At 38.2% G+C, this 21,038-nt stretch overlaps 1 protein-coding gene across 1 annotated transcript in view; it reads right to left on the reverse strand.

The window, feature by feature from the left end:
- Positions 1-10,128: 10,128 nt before the first annotated feature.
- The window catches only part of LOC113095483 (calcium-activated chloride channel regulator 1-like), a 33,939-nt gene continuing 23,029 nt past the window's right edge, over positions 10,129-21,038 (reverse strand). Inside the window, exons 8-16 of the mRNA XM_026261015.1 lie at positions 16,148-16,381; positions 15,780-16,004; positions 15,505-15,685; positions 15,292-15,398; positions 14,993-15,208; positions 14,505-14,769; positions 14,230-14,376; positions 11,185-11,403; positions 10,129-10,984 (exon numbers count right to left, since the gene is read on the reverse strand). Coding sequence (XP_026116800.1) covers positions 10,641-10,984; positions 11,185-11,403; positions 14,230-14,376; positions 14,505-14,769; positions 14,993-15,208; positions 15,292-15,398; positions 15,505-15,685; positions 15,780-16,004; positions 16,148-16,381 — 1,938 coding nt within the window. The 3' untranslated portion in view covers positions 10,129-10,640. The remainder of the gene's footprint in view (positions 10,985-11,184; positions 11,404-14,229; positions 14,377-14,504; positions 14,770-14,992; positions 15,209-15,291; positions 15,399-15,504; positions 15,686-15,779; positions 16,005-16,147; positions 16,382-21,038) is intronic.

Here is a 21,038-nt window from a genome sequence, read left to right on the forward strand (position 1 = left end):
AGCCATTATGCGAGTTCACTTTAATACCGCGTGTTTTATATACATGTTGCTGCTGATTGGACTGCAGTTCTGACACACCCACCAAACAAGAGAAAACGCATCTCAAACCCCGTTGCACACCTGTGCACACCGTTTCCAGGAAACATGAACTGCACCGTTTTGAACTTGAACATGCCCCAGGTCTTGGAGTATCTACTAATGATCTGATGATCTGGATCAGGTGTGTTTGATTAAGATGGAAAACATGCAGTGTTGGGGGCCTCCAGGAAGGTGGTTGGGAACCACTGCACTAAAAGATTCACTCATTGAAATACTAATTTCATCATACATCATTGTATGTTTAAACAATATTTAAAACATGAAACGTTTACAATTATTTGTGCATTTGAAAATGCTTTTATGGCACCTTAGCTTCATCGAACAGTCTGTGTAAATACATCTAATGCAGCGTTTCTCAGTTTCAGTCCTCACGCCCCACTGTTCTGCATACATTGCACGTCTCTCTGTTAACACACCTGATTCGGATAATCAGTTCGTTAGAAGTGAGCTCCGTGCATGAACTGTTCCCATTGTTCATTGATCCCTACTCCCTGAGCAGGGGAAATCTGTTGAAGTTTACCTCACTTCGGAACCTTCATTCACTGATTTGTACTACGCAGCATCTTTACACACGGACAACTGTGAAATCATATACCTCTGTAAATCAATACAATTTAAATTAATATCTCACACACTTCAATGCACTTTGATTGGAACATATATGTTCGCTTTGAACTGGAATCATGGTGTAATATCCTGTGATGTCCACTTCGCAAGGCACTTTACGTTCGAATAGAACAAACGTCTGAAGCGCTAAGAGAAACGTAGCCTAAAAAACGTGCAGAGCAGTGGGGCGCAAGGACTGGAATTGAGAACCGCTTCAGATGCAGGTTTTGTGTTTTCTGCAGTAGAAAAAAAGAGTTTGTTGATCCTGATTTTATTTAAATTTAAATTAAATGTATGCATTTAGCAGACACTTTTATCCAAAGCAACTTACAGTGCATTCAGGCATTTGAATGGTAAAAACTCAACAGTTGCTTATTTATCTAATTGAATTAACTGAAACCAATGAAATTTATGCATTTAACAAATGCTTTTATCCAGAGCGTTCAGTCCCTGCTGGCAATCTGCAGCAGGGAGCACCAATAGCAATATTACTTGTGCTCTAAAGGGGGTAGAGAACACTTTAGGAACATAGCCGTGTCTCGGTTTCCGAGCCGTGTCTCGGTTTCCGAGCCTCCATTAGCTGACAGGTGCGTCAGAGCGCAACAAACTGTGCGATGCTCATCATAGGCTATCTTTTGTCACAAGACCGTGACAACAGCCATTTCTGAACCTCACTTACAGTACTCTTACTCTCTTATTAGGATCCACGATCACCGCAATCCCCATGATTGTTTCACGATGACAATCTTTCATCTGGGACAGCAGAAAATCGTGCAGTGTGTCTCGGGCTTTAGATCTAAAAAAAGACTCCAGAAATGGGTGTGTAAAACTGGAAAAGTGGGAGTGTACAGTCATGGCCAAAAGCAGACTGAGATGACTGATTGCTATAAAAGGAGGGAAGTAGCACTTCCAATCATTGTGTTCTTTTTAGTAATGTTACCTCCAAAGACAGACATGTAGCCATCATCACTCTGCATCAAAATGGCCTTACATCACAGTGGTAAATCCCATCAGGTACATGATTTCACATAGAGCAGCTTTCACTACATGGAGCCCTTGTTAACTGACAAGCTGCACAAATCCATGTGTTTATTATCAGCTTGGATTTGCGCAGCTTGTCCGTTAACAACGTCTCTGTGTAATAACAGCTGCTCAATGTGAAATCATGTACCTGATTGAATTTACCACTGATTAGATAACCGGCTTTACTGACGAGATGCACATTAATCATCAGCCGATATATAATGTGCACCTAGGGTGGCCATATGCACCGTTCATATGGGCCAGACAGGATTTTAATATTGCCTAAAACATCCAGAGTAGTTTGACCAATAACATGCAGGTATTGTACTTAACTGTTAACCTGCACCAGAACGCCCTCGTCCTCAAAGCCTCTCCACTCGCACGTGTCAGTGATTATGAATAGATTAAATGAAACAGGACAAATTTAATCTTGACAAACTATGAAACATTATAAAGATCTAAGCCTCAAGCATCTACGACAGATCGCTGTTTTTCAATGGAAAGCTTATAAAGACTGTATTTGCTACATTTGTGTAAGCAGTACACATAAAAAAATAAGCAATGAAAACGCTGTACATACCAGATCCGTCGTAATAACAAGTCATAAACACATCCACAGCTGTAAATCCCCGTTTAGTTGGGAAGGTAAGGATCCACTGAATGACATCTCATGAAGCACATTTACTCCAACGAAGCAATAATGTTGTAATATGGATCATAATTCCTTTGTTTACATTTCATTTCTTCAGCGACAGAATTGTTTGCGTCCGTTATGGAATAACTCACAGTCAGAAACTGCGTCTTGGTAGTGGCAAGGGTTACACTACTAAGGGTTACATGGCATGGTTTTGCAGCGTATAGTGTCACAAACAGAATGAGGCGATCCACCGGAAAAAAGAATGAATGAAATAGGTGGAAGATAGTTTATTTGAATTTGGCGCTCCCTCCTGAGGGCTAGTGATGCGCTCTGACGCACCTGTCAGCTAATGGAGGCGGAACTTACAGTGATCGCTTTTGTCTTTGTTTCTTTTTAATTTTCGACAGTTTTTTATATGTGAGAGTGTGTTTTATGTTGAATGTGAATGTATCTGCATGATTACCATCTGTTTGAGTGCAAATCAGCTATTACTGAATGATCATGGCTATCAAAGTGAACGCATCTATATGACTAGAGAGAGTGGATTATTTATTTTGGCACATTTGCGTTATTACCATCTGTATAAGTGGCCATCAGCTCATCAGCACTTATTTGTATCGTAATTCATTGTAAAATATGCATTTCTAGCAATCTCAGGTTTTTTTTTTTTCTTATTCTTATTTTTCTTACTCAAATTATTTTTATTGTATTTTTCTAGTGCTCAAATAAATCACTTATATGATGTCTAAGTTTCTGTCTAGTGTTTTATAATTGAAAAAAAAAAAAAAAAAAAAACTATGCAGTGGTATGTTTACTGGCTAAATAGTTTGTAGAAGCCTTCAATACTATTGGGAAATATATTTTCTTATATTTGGGGGGTGGGGGGTGTAGACATAGTCTCATGAAAATATTTGCAGGAGTATCATTTTTCATTATATTTTATTCAGATTTGAAATAGAAACTCATGAGACGTGGCTTTCAACCCATTACTTTTCTAGATTGCTCCAGGCCTCATTTAATGTATTTCTTTAGTGGTAAAAAAAATTGCACTTCAGTGTCTGTAACTTTTAATATTTTTGAGCATTATCAAATCTGGTTAATAAAAAGTGAAGCCCAAAGGGTCTTCTTTCTAAAGACACCACAAGTATGTTTGTAACACACTGAAGTAGGAAATTATTACAATTATAAGTTAGGTAGAGCACTTTCAGCTGTGAGTCCCATAATGGGGGGTGTTGGCTAACAGGTTAATCGACCAATTATGGGGCTGCCTGTGAGAAGCAATGCAAATATGTGAACGTGTTTGTTCATTCGATTTACTTGAAGTGTCACAAAAAAAAAAAAAAAAAACAAGTGCGCCACAATGCTTCAAGTCAAATGAACGAACAAACATGTGAAAGCGATTTGAAAGCATAAGGAGCCGTCTGCTCTGCTCTTTATAGCTCTCATTAAAGTTACACAACGATCAACCTGCACAGTGCAAATAGCCCAAACCTGTATATTTCAGGCATTATTAAAATCCTGGCTAAGACGTGTCCCTTATGAACTGCGCATATGGCCACCCTACTTACACCCCTAGTGTGAGAGCATCTGCACACACAGTGAGGCCATAAAATGCATTGCTGTTTTGTTGTAAGTAATCTTAAAGATTCCTAAATGCATCTATTATCGGCAGGCCAAATAAAGTGATTTTGCTTTTGCCTTGATACCAACAGCACAAGTTTGTTAAATAATATGTCTTTGGATCTGAGACTTTAGTACACACAGCATGATACACATTTGACACACACAGCATCTCCCTTACATGGCTGCTTCAGCACTAACTGTGGTTACTGAAACTATGCAAATATTTCCACATAGTGACATAGACATGTGGGGGCGTGTTTGAATGACCTGTTTTAGGGGGCCATTGCAGAGTCTTAAATTTGATAAAGAATATCTATTTGGATTTTGGGACTTTAGCAACTTTACAGATCTTCTTTATGCACCAAGAGCTCCAAAGAGAAAGGAAAAAAATAAATTGCATCATATGACCCCTTTAATTCTAATGACTAATAGCAATATGGCAATAAAGGTGGCCTGACTTGACTGATATTGGAAATACTCGAAAAAATGATGACGTAGAGGTGTACTCTCCAGCCATGGCAGCTAATAACCACTCTAAATTTACACATATACAGAGCAGACCAAAAGGTTGGACACAACTTCTCATTCAAAGAGTTTTCTTTATTTTTTTCTTTATTTGTTTTGTGGTGATGCGTTGAACACACTGTTCTGATGACGCAAGAGTTGAGAAGCTGAGAACGCCATTCTTTGTGTTCTTTGTGAAGAATTTTCGGAGCTATCTATTTTGCCTCACATACTGACTTTATTTGTAGTTCATACGGTCTTAATACCCTGTATTTTCTTTCTCATTTTTAGGAAAAGCACTTAATTACCATTGTTTATTTCTATACCAAATGTCATACACTTGCAATGAAGCTAAAAATATAAACAACTACATAATTGTGTTGATATCCTATATTTTTACAGTAAAACTTACGACAAACATGTCTTCTTATATCCTCATTTGTTGCGTATACCGAGCTGCAACGAACAGATTTGTACATTATTTTCCTTGAAGCCATTATGCGAGTTCACTTTAATACCGCGTGTTTTATATACATGTTGCTGCTGATTGGACTGCAGTTCTGACACACCCACCAAACAAGAGAAAACGCATCTCAAACCCCGTTGCACACCTGTGCACACCGTTTCCAGGAAACATGAACTGCACCGTTTTGAACTTGAACATGCCCCAGGTCTTGGAGTATCTACTAATGATCTGATGATCTGGATCAGGTGTGTTTGATTAAGATGGAAAACATGCAGTGTTGGGGGCCTCCAGGAAGGTGGTTGGGAACCACTGCACTAAAAGATTCACTCATTGAAATACTAATTTCATCATACATCATTGTATGTTTAAACAATATTTAAAACATGAAACGTTTACAATTATTTGTGCATTTGAAAATGCTTTTATGGCACCTTAGCTTCATCGAACAGTCTGTGTAAATACATCTAATGCAGCGTTTCTCAGTTTCAGTCCTCACGCCCCACTGTTCTGCATACATTGCACGTCTCTCTGTTAACACACCTGATTCGGATAATCAGTTCGTTAGAAGTGAGCTCCGTGCATGAACTGTTCCCATTGTTCATTGATCCCTACTCCCTGAGCAGGGGAAATCTGTTGAAGTTTACCTCACTTCGGAACCTTCATTCACTGATTTGTACTACGCAGCATCTTTACACACGGACAACTGTGAAATCATATACCTCTGTAAATCAATACAATTTAAATTAATATCTCACACACTTCAATGCACTTTGATTGGAACATATATGTTCGCTTTGAACTGGAATCATGGTGTAATATCCTGTGATGTCCACTTCGCAAGGCACTTTACGTTCGAATAGAACAAACGTCTGAAGCGCTAAGAGAAACGTAGCCTAAAAAACGTGCAGAGCAGTGGGGCGCAAGGACTGGAATTGAGAACCGCTTCAGATGCAGGTTTTGTGTTTTCTGCAGTAGAAAAAAAGAGTTTGTTGATCCTGATTTTATTTAAATTTAAATTAAATGTATGCATTTAGCAGACACTTTTATCCAAAGCAACTTACAGTGCATTCAGGCATTTGAATGGTAAAAACTCAACAGTTGCTTATTTATCTAATTGAATTAACTGAAACCAATGAAATTTATGCATTTAACAAATGCTTTTATCCAGAGCGTTCAGTCCCTGCTGGCAATCTGCAGCAGGGAGCACCAATAGCAATATTACTTGTGCTCTAAAGGGGGTAGAGAACACTTTAGGAACATAGCCGTGTCTCGGTTTCAATATGACCTGCATCATTGAGCCCAAACTCAAAACACAAGGCACTGACTGACAGTGCTTGTAAGTCACCAATATGCTTAACTGACTCCAAAGCAGGGAGAAGGGCCAATTTAAGCAATAAGAGCCACAAGTCAGCCGAACTGAACAGCTCAAATGCAGGCATTTTTAGGGCCCATAGGACCATGGATAAGTCCCAACATGGCACAGTCCGAGGGCAAGGAGGATTCAGTTTCCTCATCCCCTTCAGAAATTTAACGACCAAGTCGTTTCTGCCTATTGAATGGCCAGCCTCGAGATGATGATTTGCCGCGATGGCTGCCACATATACTTTGAGCGTGGATGGGGTGCACCCCTTATCCAGCAGCTCTTGCAGAAAATACAGCAAACAGGACACGTCACATGAAGATGGGTCCATTTTCCTCAAGACTGGTGTTGCTTACTTTCACTAGGAGACAATCGGACTCCCATCGAGGCACCAGACATGAAGGCTCCACAACTCTGGGCAGGGATGCCAAATCAAAATTCGCTGTACAGTCTGTGGATGCAGTGCCCAAATACCCAGGGCTACCTTGCCTCTGGCAGCATGTCCAGTTTCAGGTTCATCTTACCTGGCACATGAACCACCCTTAGCAAAAGGAGTTCTTTCTGTGCCCAGAGAAGGAGGTGACAAACCATTCTGTATAAGGCGTGAGACCTGAGGCTCCCTTGGTGATTAATATAAGACAAACCTGTCATGCTGTCTGAATGGACCAGGACATGGTGGACTTTAATGGCTGGAAAGAAGGAATACAGGACTAAGGAGACTGCCAACATTTCCAGGCAGTTAGGATGTAGGCATCACTGCTGAGCTGTCCAGGAGCTGAATGCCAGATTGCCCTCCAACAGTGCGCCCCTGCTGGAGTTGGACATGTCTGTTGTGATCACTTTACTTCTGGAGGTCACGCCCATCCACACTCCTGTGTGAAACAGACAAGTGGTCCTCCAGGGGGCCACAGCTTTGATACAGCGGTGGTCTACCCTGACCGTAAATCTTTTCAACCGCCAAGCGTATTGCGGGACTTGGGCTTTTAGCCAAAATTGGAGGGGCCACATGTGGAGCATTGCCCAGTGGAGTTACAGAGAAACTAAAAACCCTCAGGGGGCATGTCATCCCCGGTGTGAGGGAAACTGTCAATTGCTGACTTTCTAGAAAGACAATTCAGCATCTGGGCAACAACTAGCTCTTGCGTGGGTTGATGACCAACCCAAAGCACTCTAAGTGAATGAGCAGCAGGTCTTTGTGAGCGTTCAGTTCCTGTTCATCGAGGTAGTTCAATACGCGGATTCCCATCTGCCTGAGAGGGTACAGAGATGCGTCTATGCACTTTGTAAAAGTGCGTGGGGCCAGGGACAGTCCAAATGGAAGGGCTGCATAATGATAGGCCACTCCCGCAAACACGAAACTCAAGAACGGTCTGTGACGGGGGGCTATGTGGATGTGAAAGTAAGCATCTTTCAATTCCACGGTCAAAAACCAATCCTAAGGGGAAATATGTATCAGAATCATCTTTACTCGTCATCAATGACCTGATGTTCAGTGAGCTGTTCAGATGTCTGAGATCTAGAATGGGTCTGAGCCCGCCGTCTCTCTTTGGGACAAGGAAATAGTGGCTGAAAAAGCCTGACTCGCTGTTTGCTGGGGGCACTATTTCCACAGCGCCTTTTGCAAGCAGTGCTTGTACCTCCTGCCGGAGAACAATAGTTTTGTTGTCTGGGATAGAAGTTTGAACAACACCTCTGAAGAGGGGCGGCCTGCAAGCAAACTGTAGCGAGTTGCCTAGTCGAATTGTTTCCAAAACCCATCTCAAGATTCCCAGAATGACTGCCCAAGCCGTATAATGTGAGGCGAGAGGTTTTATTTTCTCGAAATAGAGCTCACCTTGAAAAAGCAGGGAGTCTACGTTCGTGTAAGTGATTGCGAGATGGTGAGGAATTTTGCTCTTTAAAGTATGTGGGTCCACTATCACAGCGATAAAATATTCAGGCACGCGCTGCACCTGCATGACATGACCCACTGAAAACAAAATTTCATATCTCAGAGCTGTTCGAAAAGGTTAGGAGTGAAGGCGATCTGTTTTTGGGTTCGTTCCAGCAGAGATGAGAACAGGGCCCCTCCTTTTCCACTCTAGCACCTCCAGCACGGGGTCCGGCACAACTCGTGGGTGGGGACCATGACATTTTGGGAAGGGGAAGCGCTTTGCCGGCTTCGTCTTCCGCTGAGGCTGAGGCTGCGCCAGCTTTGCAGGTACAGTGCCAGGGCATTTAGGGAGGAAGTGACACAGCCCCTGCAACATCTTCTGAGCCTCCAAAACCCAGGGCGTGGTTTAGCAAAGTCTGCAGCGGGAGAGAGAATCAGGAGACGAGCGGTGAGTGAGTGGGTTGGAGGGAAACGATCAACACCCGTTTCTTGTTGCAGTAATTGGCATGGAGAGAATATAAAATGGCAGGAGAAACAGGAGCAGTTGAGAGAGAGACGGACTGCTGACGTGACCTGAAAATCGGAAGGAGTAACTCTTCCCACTATTTCCATATAGCAGTTATTGAAACAAAAGTCTCGCCCAGATGCTAACTTCCGCATTTAAGAATAAGGTGGATAGCAATGCAGGCAATGCATTAGATGCAGGCACATTTTCTTTCAGAAGCAGCAAGTGTAACTGTAATTCTGTGCAGCAACAAAGACTAATGTGAGTTACCATTAGTTAGCAGAGTCCCCTCTAAACAAAATCATATGGCATGATCTAAAAATAAAAACATGAAACTTAAGAGTTATAGGGTTATTTACAGATCTGAACAAGAGATTTGTGGCTTAAACTCCATTATGTCTCTAGACAGCAACAAGACCAATTTTATATTTTTTTCATCAAAGGTATTTCATGTTAATAATACATGAAAGGAAAATATAAGTGTGTGAGAGTGCCAGAATGAATGTGGCTTCTATTGGTGGACTATTGTAATGGTCTCCTCACTGGCCTTCCCAAGAAGACTGTTAGACAGCTGCAGCTAATCCAGGACCCTGTCGACAGGTTTCTGGCTAGAACCAGGAAATCTGAGCACATCAAACAATTCCTCAGGAAATGTCTTGTCCGATTTTGTATTACCCCTAAACATAAAGCACATATTGTGAAAGCACGCACAAAATGTTGGAGACAGTGTGGGTTTCAGGAAGCCAATCACTGGCAGATATTCTGGGAGTGCCCAGTGATAAAACCTTTCTGGGGAGAGTTTCATAAAGCATTGGAAAACATACTTAACACTTCCCTTTCCTTGCTCTTTTCCATAATATTTTTAGGAAATGTGGATTTAAAGGCAAGACGGCAGGATGAATACCTGTTTGCATTTTAACATCTGCTGGTAAAAAAGCACTAACAAGGCGTTGGTTGCTTTTTGAACCCCCCACAATACGAGAGAGATATTATGCCGCCCGGCTTCCAGAAGAGATCAGATGTGCCAAAACATTAGCCACATTTAAATGCAGACTCAAAACTCATCTGCCTAGCTGTGCATTTATTGAATGAGCACTGTGCAATATCCAAACTTAGTATATTTTATACTATATTTGTACTATATTTTATTTATAATCATTTTCTATTCTTAACTGTTTTCGTTTTAAACCTTTTAAACAATTTTATTATTTTTTTATTCCTTGTTTTATTTGCTTTTATGTAAAGCACTTTGAGTTACCATTGTGTAAGAAATGTGCTATATACATATATATATATATATATATATATATATATATATATATATATATATATATCACAGCTGGCTTGATTATCAAACTGATGGCTAACTACAGTACATTTCAGGAATGTTTTAGAAGTGCTATAAAAGGAGACAGTTCATAATAAAATGGTAATTTATTTATTAGGAAAAAGAAAAGAAAGAAAAAGGAACTATGAGAATCAACACTAGATATTACAGGTAGCATGGACACAATGTAATGTTATTCAGCCACACACAGGAGCAGAACTCAGCAAACTCAACAAATGTTACTGTTTTCTAATCAGAAACTGGTCGTCTTCCACCAGGGGTGCGTGAAAGCAGAATCAATAATTGAGGTACAGACAGTTCAGTACTTATTTTGTATTACAGAGGACAATTGTACACTAAATAATAATTATTAATATCCAGTCCACAGAATCCTGCGTGATAGACAAAAACAGAAATCCTTCTTAATAATTTGTGCAAAAGTACACATGCTGCAAAAAAAAAAAAAAAAGAAAAAAAAAAAAATGAAGATATTCTGTTTGATGGAATTTATTATTTTTTAATGCTGATGGATGTACATACTTACAGTATGTATACACCTTATGTCAAATTAGGCATAAAGATTGTTTTGACCTTCGTTTGTGATCATTAATGCCATATCAATTTGACCAGAGAGTGAGCATAGATACCACAAACAGAGAAATGACAAGAACTGTCAAGTTCATGTTTGGGTTTGATATTTCTGAAGATATCGGAGCAGGGGGGATTTTTGAAGCTTGAGCAATGTTGGAGGTTTCAGATTTAGCATTTTGTTTGTCCTTCGTCTGAACTGCAAAGAAGAGTGTGGTGTCTTTTTGGATTGTGATATTGAGATTGAATGAATGCTGTTCAACTGTTCCAGCCTTCTGAGGTGTGACAGCAGTTGTGTTGACAGAATAACCATTGCTGAAGTTGAATCGAAGCATTTTAAGACCAAAGCTCCACCTGATCTCATAGGATTTAGCTTAAATGAAAAAATGTATACATAAAAAATAAAATAAAAATCCAAACAAAAACAACAACAAGCAAACAAAACATGCAGTGCGAGACATTTAAAGATACACTGTTTCATGATGTAACTTTAAAACAACTTTTATTTTATCTGCGAAGATGTTAAAAAAATGAAAACCTTTTAAAAGCTGTTATAGTAATTGTATGATTTACCTGTCCCTTGGTCGAGGTCTTCACCAGGAGCTTTCCAGCTGAGAAACACAGTGTCCTCCTGGATCTCAGCACTCAGATCTGTGATTCTGTTAGGAGGGAAATTTTGTGGAGCTGTGCCTGAAAGAGTTACCTCAAAACTCTCTCCGGTGGATGTTCTGGTGAAGTTTACAACCTCAAGTGGTTCATCAGAAACTGGAGGCTTTGGGGTTTTCAGCTGCGCTACAATTGAAATAAGAGCAACCACCTGAATTAATTATTATTATTATTATGTTTTTTTTTTTTTTTTTCATAAAGCTTTATAGATAATTACAGTATATTGCCATTTATACAACAGTTAGTTTCAGTGTGTACATTAATTCACTGACTCTTTCTGCAGGTTACACCAATAAAGTGTCTTCATGAATGAATAACTGAATCATTCCCAAACATTTTATAATATAATATAACTTGTCATTTTTTTTTAATCTAATATAAAAACTAAATATAGTTTAGTTATGCATTTATTTTATCCTATTTGATTGTAGTATTGTAGAACCTTATTAAAGCTGGCATAATAGCCTGTCAATGAGATGAGCATATCGATCCTAAAGTATCGATACTTTCAATAAAGATGTTGTCTCGAATGGATCGATCCTCACATAAAAATATTGATTATAAAGTGCAATTTTTTAACCACTCGCTGCTGACACATTGGCTCAGTCACAGTGTTGGTTCAAATAGGGCTGTGTTTCCCAAAAGCATCAGCAGCATAAGTACATCTTAAGAAACCATTGCCACAATATTACATTACATTACATATCATTGTTACTATATATAAAATAATTCTGAAAAATGCACCACGGTTTCCACACAAAAATATGAAGCAGCAATAATCTAATTTAACAATTGTTTTCTTATTGTATATTGTAATTATTTCTAAAGGATTATATGACACTGAAGAGTGTAGTAATTATGCTGAAAATTCAGCTTTGATCAAAGATGTATTTTAAATTTCATTTTAAAATATATAAAAGCAGAAAATAGTTATTTTAATTATTATATTTTACAATATTGCTGTTTTACTTTATTTTTGTCAAATAAGTGCAGCCTTGGTGAGCATGAGACTTATTAAAAAAATAAAAATAAATAAATATTACATAATCTTACTAACCCAAACTTTTGTGTACATGTAATATTTATTTTAAATAGGCTAGTTCGTGCAAGTAAATTTATTTAAACTGGTTGTTAAAAGTTCAAAAGGATTGTGTCATTGCTGTTAATGAATATATCAGAAAAAAGAAAAAATATTTTGGTAGTATTATATCACATTGTGAGTTTATAGTAACACCTTTTGTTGTTTTATCATGGCGTTTTGATGTGAAAGCGGTGACATGTGACTTCAGACATAACAAGCGGATATCAATCTCTCTCTCTATATAGACATGAAACTAGATGGCACAGACTGACAGGCTGTTAACATAACCAATGATTTTCAGAGAGTTAAATGTCTTTGCCCCGTCTGACTGGTCAATGCTCATTGACACTTTAATGTCAAATTGTGCATGTTTCAGAGCCTGTTTAGCCAGATGGCCTGTCCACTCGTTTCCTTCCAAACCCATATGTGATGGTACCCACAGGGAATATACCATAAGACCAGATTGTCATATTCTAAATAGACTCTGCATCACATCAAACATCATATCTTGTCTTGCTGTTGAAATTCCACTTAGCAAGCTATTTAAAACTGAAAGGGAGTCTGTACAAATTACTGATCTTATTGGCTGTACTTCTTCTATCCACTGAAGAGCCAGGAATATTGCTATTGTCTCTATAGTAAAAACAAATACATGATCTGAAATTCTTTTTGATACTTTGACTTTGAATTGGGGTATATAGCCTGCTGCTGCTGTTATTCTAGATTCAGGATCTTTAGAGCCATCCGTGTATATTTGCAATATGCTATAATAAGTTTGTTCAGTGTATTGTTGCACTGCTATATTTGTTAACATTTCTTTCCTTGTTATGTTTTTCTTCATATAACTGAATGTCAACTAAAGGCATAGGGAAAAGCCAAGGAGAAATTGATGAAGTTGCCACAGAAGGGGCAATATTGATGTCACTAATTCCCATATTTTTTTGCCTCCTCATTGGCCATCCATCCAAAGCTTAAAACGGCATACTGTCAACAGTTTATCTATTTAACCAACTTAATTTACAATTTAATGAGCAACAGAAAAAATACCTGCTTATACGTGTACTCGTGCTGCAATGCAATGCACTTCAGAAGAGGGAGCACTCACTCTTTTTCACCCTTCATTACCTTGGTTCAGCGATAGTAAACAGTTTGTTATAAAAGTCATGTTTAATGATATTTTAAAGATAATTAATCACAAATTAGTTTAAAATACAAAATAAATACTACTAATAAATCATTTCCAATCAGTAACCCATGTACATTGTAGCTAATAGTAGGACACTCCTATACTAGAATTTACATTCTGTGACCCTGGACCACAAAACCAGTCTTAAGTTGCTGATTCACTGGGGTATATTTTAAGTAATAGCCAAGAAAAACATTGTATGGGTCAAAATGATTGATTTTTCTTTTATGATCTTTATTTAAGTAAAGATCATGTTCCGTGAAGATATGTTGTAAATTTCTTACCGTAAACATATAAAAAATTATGTGACAAGTTCACCTGACTAAAATTCAATGGTTATATTTGATTTATTCTGATCCCTTCTGAAATCATTTTTGCAAGCAGATTAATGTGTAGTGGTATTTCCGCAAATCTGCAGATCATACGGACGCACCAATGGATGAACCATGAGGAACACCCTTAGAGGCTTCTGATTTCTGAATGTCACTGTCTTAACACGGTGTGGTTCACTTAAAGGTATTATAACCAGTCTGCATCATCTGTGTAAGTCAGAACTGACGAGTTTGTGTGTGTGGCTTCACTATCTGCTGAGAGCAATTCCTGTGCGATACCTGGTCCCTAGTAAATGAATAATTGAAAGTATGGGATTTCCATACTTAAGATGTGATGTGATCTCAGGGTTTACCATTTATCATATATCCATGTACGTATAGGACAGCAATTCTGGTTTGTCCATCTTGATTCTTTACTCTTACTTTCAAGCTGCTTCTCCCATTTACCATCTGTGTGAAATATCTGGAATAGATTCCATCATCTTGAAAAGCATCAGCTCCTGTAAAAGATGGATAACTAAATTATTTGCCAAAGTTGTGAAAAGTAACTTACCCTTTATTTTATTTATTTGTTTTATTTGCATTTATATATTTATTTTTAACCGAAATTTTATTGTTGGTAGTTTACCTGCTCCATTGTCCAGCAGTTGTAATGTGTGTATGGAGCCAGTTTCTGAATCCAGTGTAGCCCACACTTCAGCATTTATTACAGGTGAGTAATCCTGTCTAACCTCAGCAAACACTATCATGGGTTTAGTGCCATCACTGAACTGCTGGTTCATGTGGGTTTTGACAATGATAGGAGGAACATCAGCTTGTGCCGCTTGACTAGTTACTGTTAAAGTCAAAGCCTGAAGTATTGTAGTTTGTATACTGAACTTCCAGTCCCCATGCTACCAAACATAAGAGTAAAACCAGATAATAGTAAGGGCTTGCTGTAAGTGCATCAGCTGAATCATCAGTAATAAACTCCTTCTTAGTCTGAAGTTGTTTTTGAATGTCTATGTAAAAACCTTGATGCTTTTTTTATTGTGTTACAATAATGCATATAGGCCTACATGTTTATGGTTTGAACTATAAATATAACAGACAAATGGTTCATAAGGGTTATCATACCTCTGCAGTTCCTGAAATTTTTAAAGTGACGGTTTTCTGTGATCCATCATCACTCATATTTGTCTGAGTATAGACTGAGCCACTTGGTGACTGTATGTAAACATTAGGGAAACTTCTTTCATAGATTAATACAAAGCTGGTTTTGTTCCTAACAGTCTGATCCACTGATACTGTCCCATTGAACCAATCAGATGTTCTTGCTCCAATACTCTCTAACTGAAAGAATGATAAAAATGACAATGATTAATTACACTCTTTGATTAATAAATGTATTGTGGGCAAGGGAAGACTTGACAAACCTGAACTGGTTCGTTTGTGTAATCTCCGGTTGATAACGTAATTGAAGCAAATGCATCCATTAACTGGTTAGATGTGGTCTTATCATTGGATGATAAAAATTTACCCCCTGTTTTCAACATGGCACATTTTTGCATTGATTGATAACCTGCATTTAATAATTAACTACACTAAGACAGATATAGTAAGTTATTAATCATGCTGATCTCACTCACCTGTTTTCTTCGCCATTTCTGTCAGTGCATGAGATGCACTTTTACCAAAAGCTAGTGTGTGTATAATGGCACCACTTTGTATTGCAGATGGAACACAATCAGTAATGTTATCCGTTGCCTGACCATCTGTCAGAAAAATTATTTCATCTCCTAATGCATCCCCATTGTCCTCTCGAAGTATCTGGAGAAAAAAGGATCACTGACATAGAACAAACTCTATATATTTTCATACATCACAAACATAAAAATCCATGCTAGTACAATTAATATAGCACCTGTAAGCCTTGACTAAGGCCCAAGCACATGTTTGTTGTTCCATCTGCTTCTATTGGCAGTAATTTGATCAGATTTTCTCTTGTGGTGTCACTGTCAATAGTAGTCAAGTTTCTCAGAGTAGAAGCCTTAGTACTAAACTGTACAATTCCAACACTGGCTTGATCCTCAATGATGTTCCGCAGGAAGTGTGTGGCAGCCTGTTGAAGTTGAAGAATTCTAGAGCCCTAGAAAATGGGTAAAAGCAACAACATAATTTGTTTCTTACAGATTCAAAATTAGTTATCAAACTGTCATTTCAAAGCATTGGTAACATAAGGTTGTCATGGGAGGATCTTTTCAGATAAAGTTAATGTCTGTTATCACATACTCCCAGTCCCATGCTTCCTGAGACATCAAGAATGAGGCAAACGACCCGTTGCTTTCGCTGCACAACTTTGAAAGATGGTGGTGGTGGACGGGACTTCAGTGGTTTCAGAGAACAAAGTACGTCTTTATCCACAGAATCCTCAAATATTACAGTCCATGTTGCTTTGCCACATTTTTTATTTTGCATGTTTGGAGTTTCATAATAGTGCCTATTTTCTTGACAAAATGCAGTCACCTGGAAACAGGATTTTCTTTATAAATGAAAGTGCATTAAACAGAGTAAGCATTTCAAATAATTACAAAATTCACACTTCTGTGACTTTCTGACAAACCTGAGCATATATTAGGAAAGTGAAAAAGTGAAAGTGAATGCAACCTGAAAAGATCATGCAGATTATGCAGTGTTACTGTTTATTGCTTTACTCTTTGCAGCTGCTTTTATTCATGCTGGTGCATTTGTTTTCTCTTTAGATTTGTGGTTTTATGGTGAGCACATCTTTTAGTTAATATATTGCGATGGCTGTCATTCTGCTGCTTATTTACTGTTATGATTCCTGTTGCATTGCTGCCATCTACTGGTGACTCGGATCAAAAACATTTTCCTTATGAGGAAAACAGAAGGCGTTTCTCAATGTCAAGGATACTTCCTTGGTAGGACTGATCCTTCCAAGTCACTTCCTTAGGTCAGACTCCTTTTTAGCATACGGAGAACACGAAAATGGAACAGGCTAGCAAGTGCATGTAATTGCATCATTACGTCAGTGAAAAGGTCCGTTTGAATAACGCTGTGAATAGTATTATTAAATTACTTTGGACAACTTAACTAGTTATTTATAAAAGAAATGCCGTTGACGCAACCAATTGTTAAATGACAGGTCCGGTTCAGTTAACCATTTGTATTTGTATAATTTACAATATCAATATGGTAGTAATTTGTACTGGCATTTAAACATCAAACTTTACTTATATTTACTACAGTTATACAAATGTTTGGTAACGTAAATAAAAACCGTTAACGCTCCGACTACGTTAACGTTCGACATTTTTGAATTTTTGAACTAACGTTAGATAGCAAAGCTGCGCGCATAGGATTGTGGGTGATTTGAGGAGCGCGAAGAACGCAAAGGATACACATATGCATCCTTTCCTGTGTCTGGGGATATTCTTCGAACGAAGGACTCAGTCCTTGGTTGAAATTCCGAGGATCCTCGACATTGGAACAGTCCTTCGACGGATGTCGATGACGTAGCATCCTTGAAATACTGGCTTCCGAGGATCTTTCCTTGACATTGATAAACACCTAGAGACCCTTCTCCTTCCCGGCCGTGATAATTATAGGAAGCCAACCACACCTAAACTCAAGTTGGTCACAACACTTTAATACCGTTCTGTGTTCAGCTCCTCTGCTTGCACTTCCAGCATCTTTCAACCTATAAGTATTTTTTTAAGAATAGAATTAGAATAGTGAGTGCTAAAGTTAGAGGGTGAAATAAAGATGGAAAAGATGTTTTTTAAGTCGATTCTTGAAGAAGGCTAAGGACTCAGCTACTCAGATTGAGTTGGGCAGGTCAGTCCACCAGGAGGGAACATTTAATTTAAAAGTCCGTAAAAGTGACTTTGTGCTTCTTTGGGATGGCACAATCAGGCGACGTTCACTTGCAGAACGCAAGCTTCTAGAGGGCACATAAGCCTCAAGAAGATGTGCCGGTATTCGGTAATGTGATATATCACGGTAATTAATATGCAAGGTATTGTTATCGTGGGCACTTCTAAATACTGTGAATAATGATATATTTCAAATTATTCTGAATTTGGAATGCATTTTAAGAATACTATTCCCATCAGCTGGTCAAAATGCACAACACCACTGTATGCTGCTTAAAAGACTCGTGTGCGCTCTGATGCAAACAAGCACGCATGAGAAGCACATGGGGTGAGAGACGCGCAGACTAAAAGCACATTCACTCTCTGACAGCAGATGGCGCTAAACTGCAGAAAAAGCAGCATTTACTCTGGAAACCCCATAAATAAAGCAGCAGCACTAATTTCCAAAATGTATTTAAATAGCCAATCAGACTTGTGGATTTGCAATGGTGTTCATCACAGCCAAATATTTAAATATTTAGATATTTAGGTTATTTATTTATTTTTTTACTTTTTTTTAACTTTTTTTTTTTTCATTTTACTCTGGATTACAACATGCCCTAAAGCAGGGTTATTAAAATCTTGCCCCTGGAGGGCCAATGTGGTGCAGAGTTTAGCTCCAACCCTGATCAAAGTCACCTGGCTGTGATTTTCTAATGATCCCAAAAACACTGATTAGCATGCTCAGGTGTGTTTGATTAGGGTTAGAGCTAAACTCTGAACCGCATTGGCCCTCCAGGGCAAGATTTGAATAACCCTGCCCTAGAGTTTTGATTCTTTATTGTAGCAGAAATGAGTCGAACCAGACAAATCAAAGAGTCTATCAGAGCTGTGTGCATTGAAACGAGAGCCGAACTCCTCAGGAAGTCATAAATCAGTTCTAGTGCCACAAGAACCAAGCAAGATAACCAACCAACCAACTTGTTCACACAACAGCTTTCAACATTAACACCAATAGAACAATTATTAACAATTTTAATTCGAAGAAGAGATTGTCAAATTTATTGTTCGTGATTGAAATGCAACGCTGGACATCACATGTAAACCCAGGAGATCATGTTAAATACTTGCACTGACTTCGCCCATCAGGCAGAACCAGACTGAAATTCCTAAGGGGGAAGGGCTTTAAACCTTTGTCTTCACAGAGAATGGCAAAGAAACTGCTTTTTGTACATTATATATGGACCAGAATGAACTCAAAAAGACTTATAAATGAATCGTTCCATTGCTTAACTCCATATTCATTTATGTGTAACCCACACATTTGACTATCATGTATAATCACTTATTGTGTATGTCTTTTAAAAATTTTAGGATACATAATCATGTCTAGTATTGATATAATCAAATTTTCTTGCTTGATGTTGTCCTGACAATCATTTATTTGTAAAATATATCATAATCATGTTATAGGAATCATGTCCAAAATTAGACCCTGTGAGGCAAGAACCACATGCTTGGTAAGATAAACAAATGGTTTATGATACCCAAGACCATATCTGATTGGTCAAGGCAACATTTGAGGGATGGCCAACAAGGAAGTTTAAATACTTTGAAGCCCATGCCTGGCTTTTAGTTCTAGCATTGCTTGTGCTATCAGTCATGGCTTGCTTTTAGTCTGCTTTTAGTCCCTAGCTGCTGCTATTAGCCATGTCGACTTTTAGTTCCAGCCTTGCTCGTGCTATCAGTCATGCCTGCTCTTAGCTTTTAGCTTGTAGCTTTGCTACCTAGCTTTAGCTTGTAGCATCTAGCCATGCGGTTAGTCATCATTGTTCTTTGAGCGCGGTTCCAGCGTGCCTGCCTGCTGCTACTATGCCACGATGAGAAGGAACACAACCTAGTCTCGTCAAACTTTATTTCTTTTCTTTTTCCGTTTGAGAGTTTCGTGTTCTGAGTTAAGTTTTGTAACGTCGAGTCTCCGAAGCCTGACCTCGGATGCCCGTTCAACTTCGACCAGCGTACACGACTCTGCACTTTCAGCCAACGCCCAACAACCACGGGCTTCCCAAGACGTCACTTCACTACTGAACTTCCAGCCAATCAGCGACACCGGGATACCCCTTTCAACGGGAGTCCCTTTCACAGAAAACGAAGGCAACGTATCCCCCAGATATTTGTTGTGCTGGTGTATCTAATATAATTTTAGTCACATTGAGGAACTCAATGCGAGGGCTAATTACGTGATTGATGGTTGTTCATGTCTATGCAATTTAACGTATTGCTGTTAACTTGGGATTCCATATTTCCATTCTCTTAAACTCATCTTTCCCTAACTTTCGACCTTCCTGCAACTTGTGTGAATGTGTGTGTGCGTGCGTTTATGTGTTAGATTAGTTTATATGTCTTAGATTTATCTAATAAAGCCTTATTCATATTGAAAAGAGAAGTATCTTGTGTTTTGTGCTTACAAGTTAATTTCTTAAACTGCCGATCTTGTTACTGTGCTAATTGATAGTGTTTTCACTATAGTTTGGATATAAGTATCCAGCGCAGATTTGATGTTAAACGGCTCGTTCACTGAACCGCAGGCGTGTCTCCGTGAACAGCCGTGAAACAGTGATTCTGTTCAAATTCCCTTTAAAATCTTAAATGATTCCCTTTGAGCTAAATTGACCTGTTTCCCTTACATTATTGTTAATTCACACTTTACATTAAGGCTTCATTAGTTAATTAGTTAACATAAACTGCCAATGAAAAATTAATTAATTAATTCATCTTAGGGATTCCGATATTTAATAACACGTTGTTAAAATCAAAAGTTGCAACTGTGTTATTTAACGAGCTCACATGAACTAAGACTTGTATTTTATTTTTATACCAAATGTAGCTATTGCTCATTGTGAATGTTAATGGTTAACTAATGATATCTTATTGTAAAGTCATACCTATTGGTCTTTTCTATTTCCTTTGCACATTAATCTGTGTAAAACTTTTAACTTTATATATATATATATATATATATATATATATATATATATATATATATATATATATATATATATATATATATATTATGCTTTATTGTATTTAAATGTTCAGTTATTTTTGTTATAAAGAGGTTATTTAACCTGTTATACTGTATTATGACCCCTTTTTGAAACTAAATTTCAATACCATGATAATACCATATACCGTGATAAAAGCATGAGCAATTAATCGCAACAAAAAAATTTTATACCGGCATATCCCTGGTCTGAAGTAATACATTTAGGTAAATTGGTTCAGAGCCAGTGGTAGTTTTGTAGGCA

The sequence above is a fragment of the Carassius auratus genome, unplaced genomic scaffold (assembly GCF_003368295.1).
Source record: "Carassius auratus strain Wakin unplaced genomic scaffold, ASM336829v1 scaf_tig00215749, whole genome shotgun sequence".
NCBI classification, from domain to species: domain Eukaryota; kingdom Metazoa; phylum Chordata; class Actinopteri; order Cypriniformes; family Cyprinidae; genus Carassius; species Carassius auratus.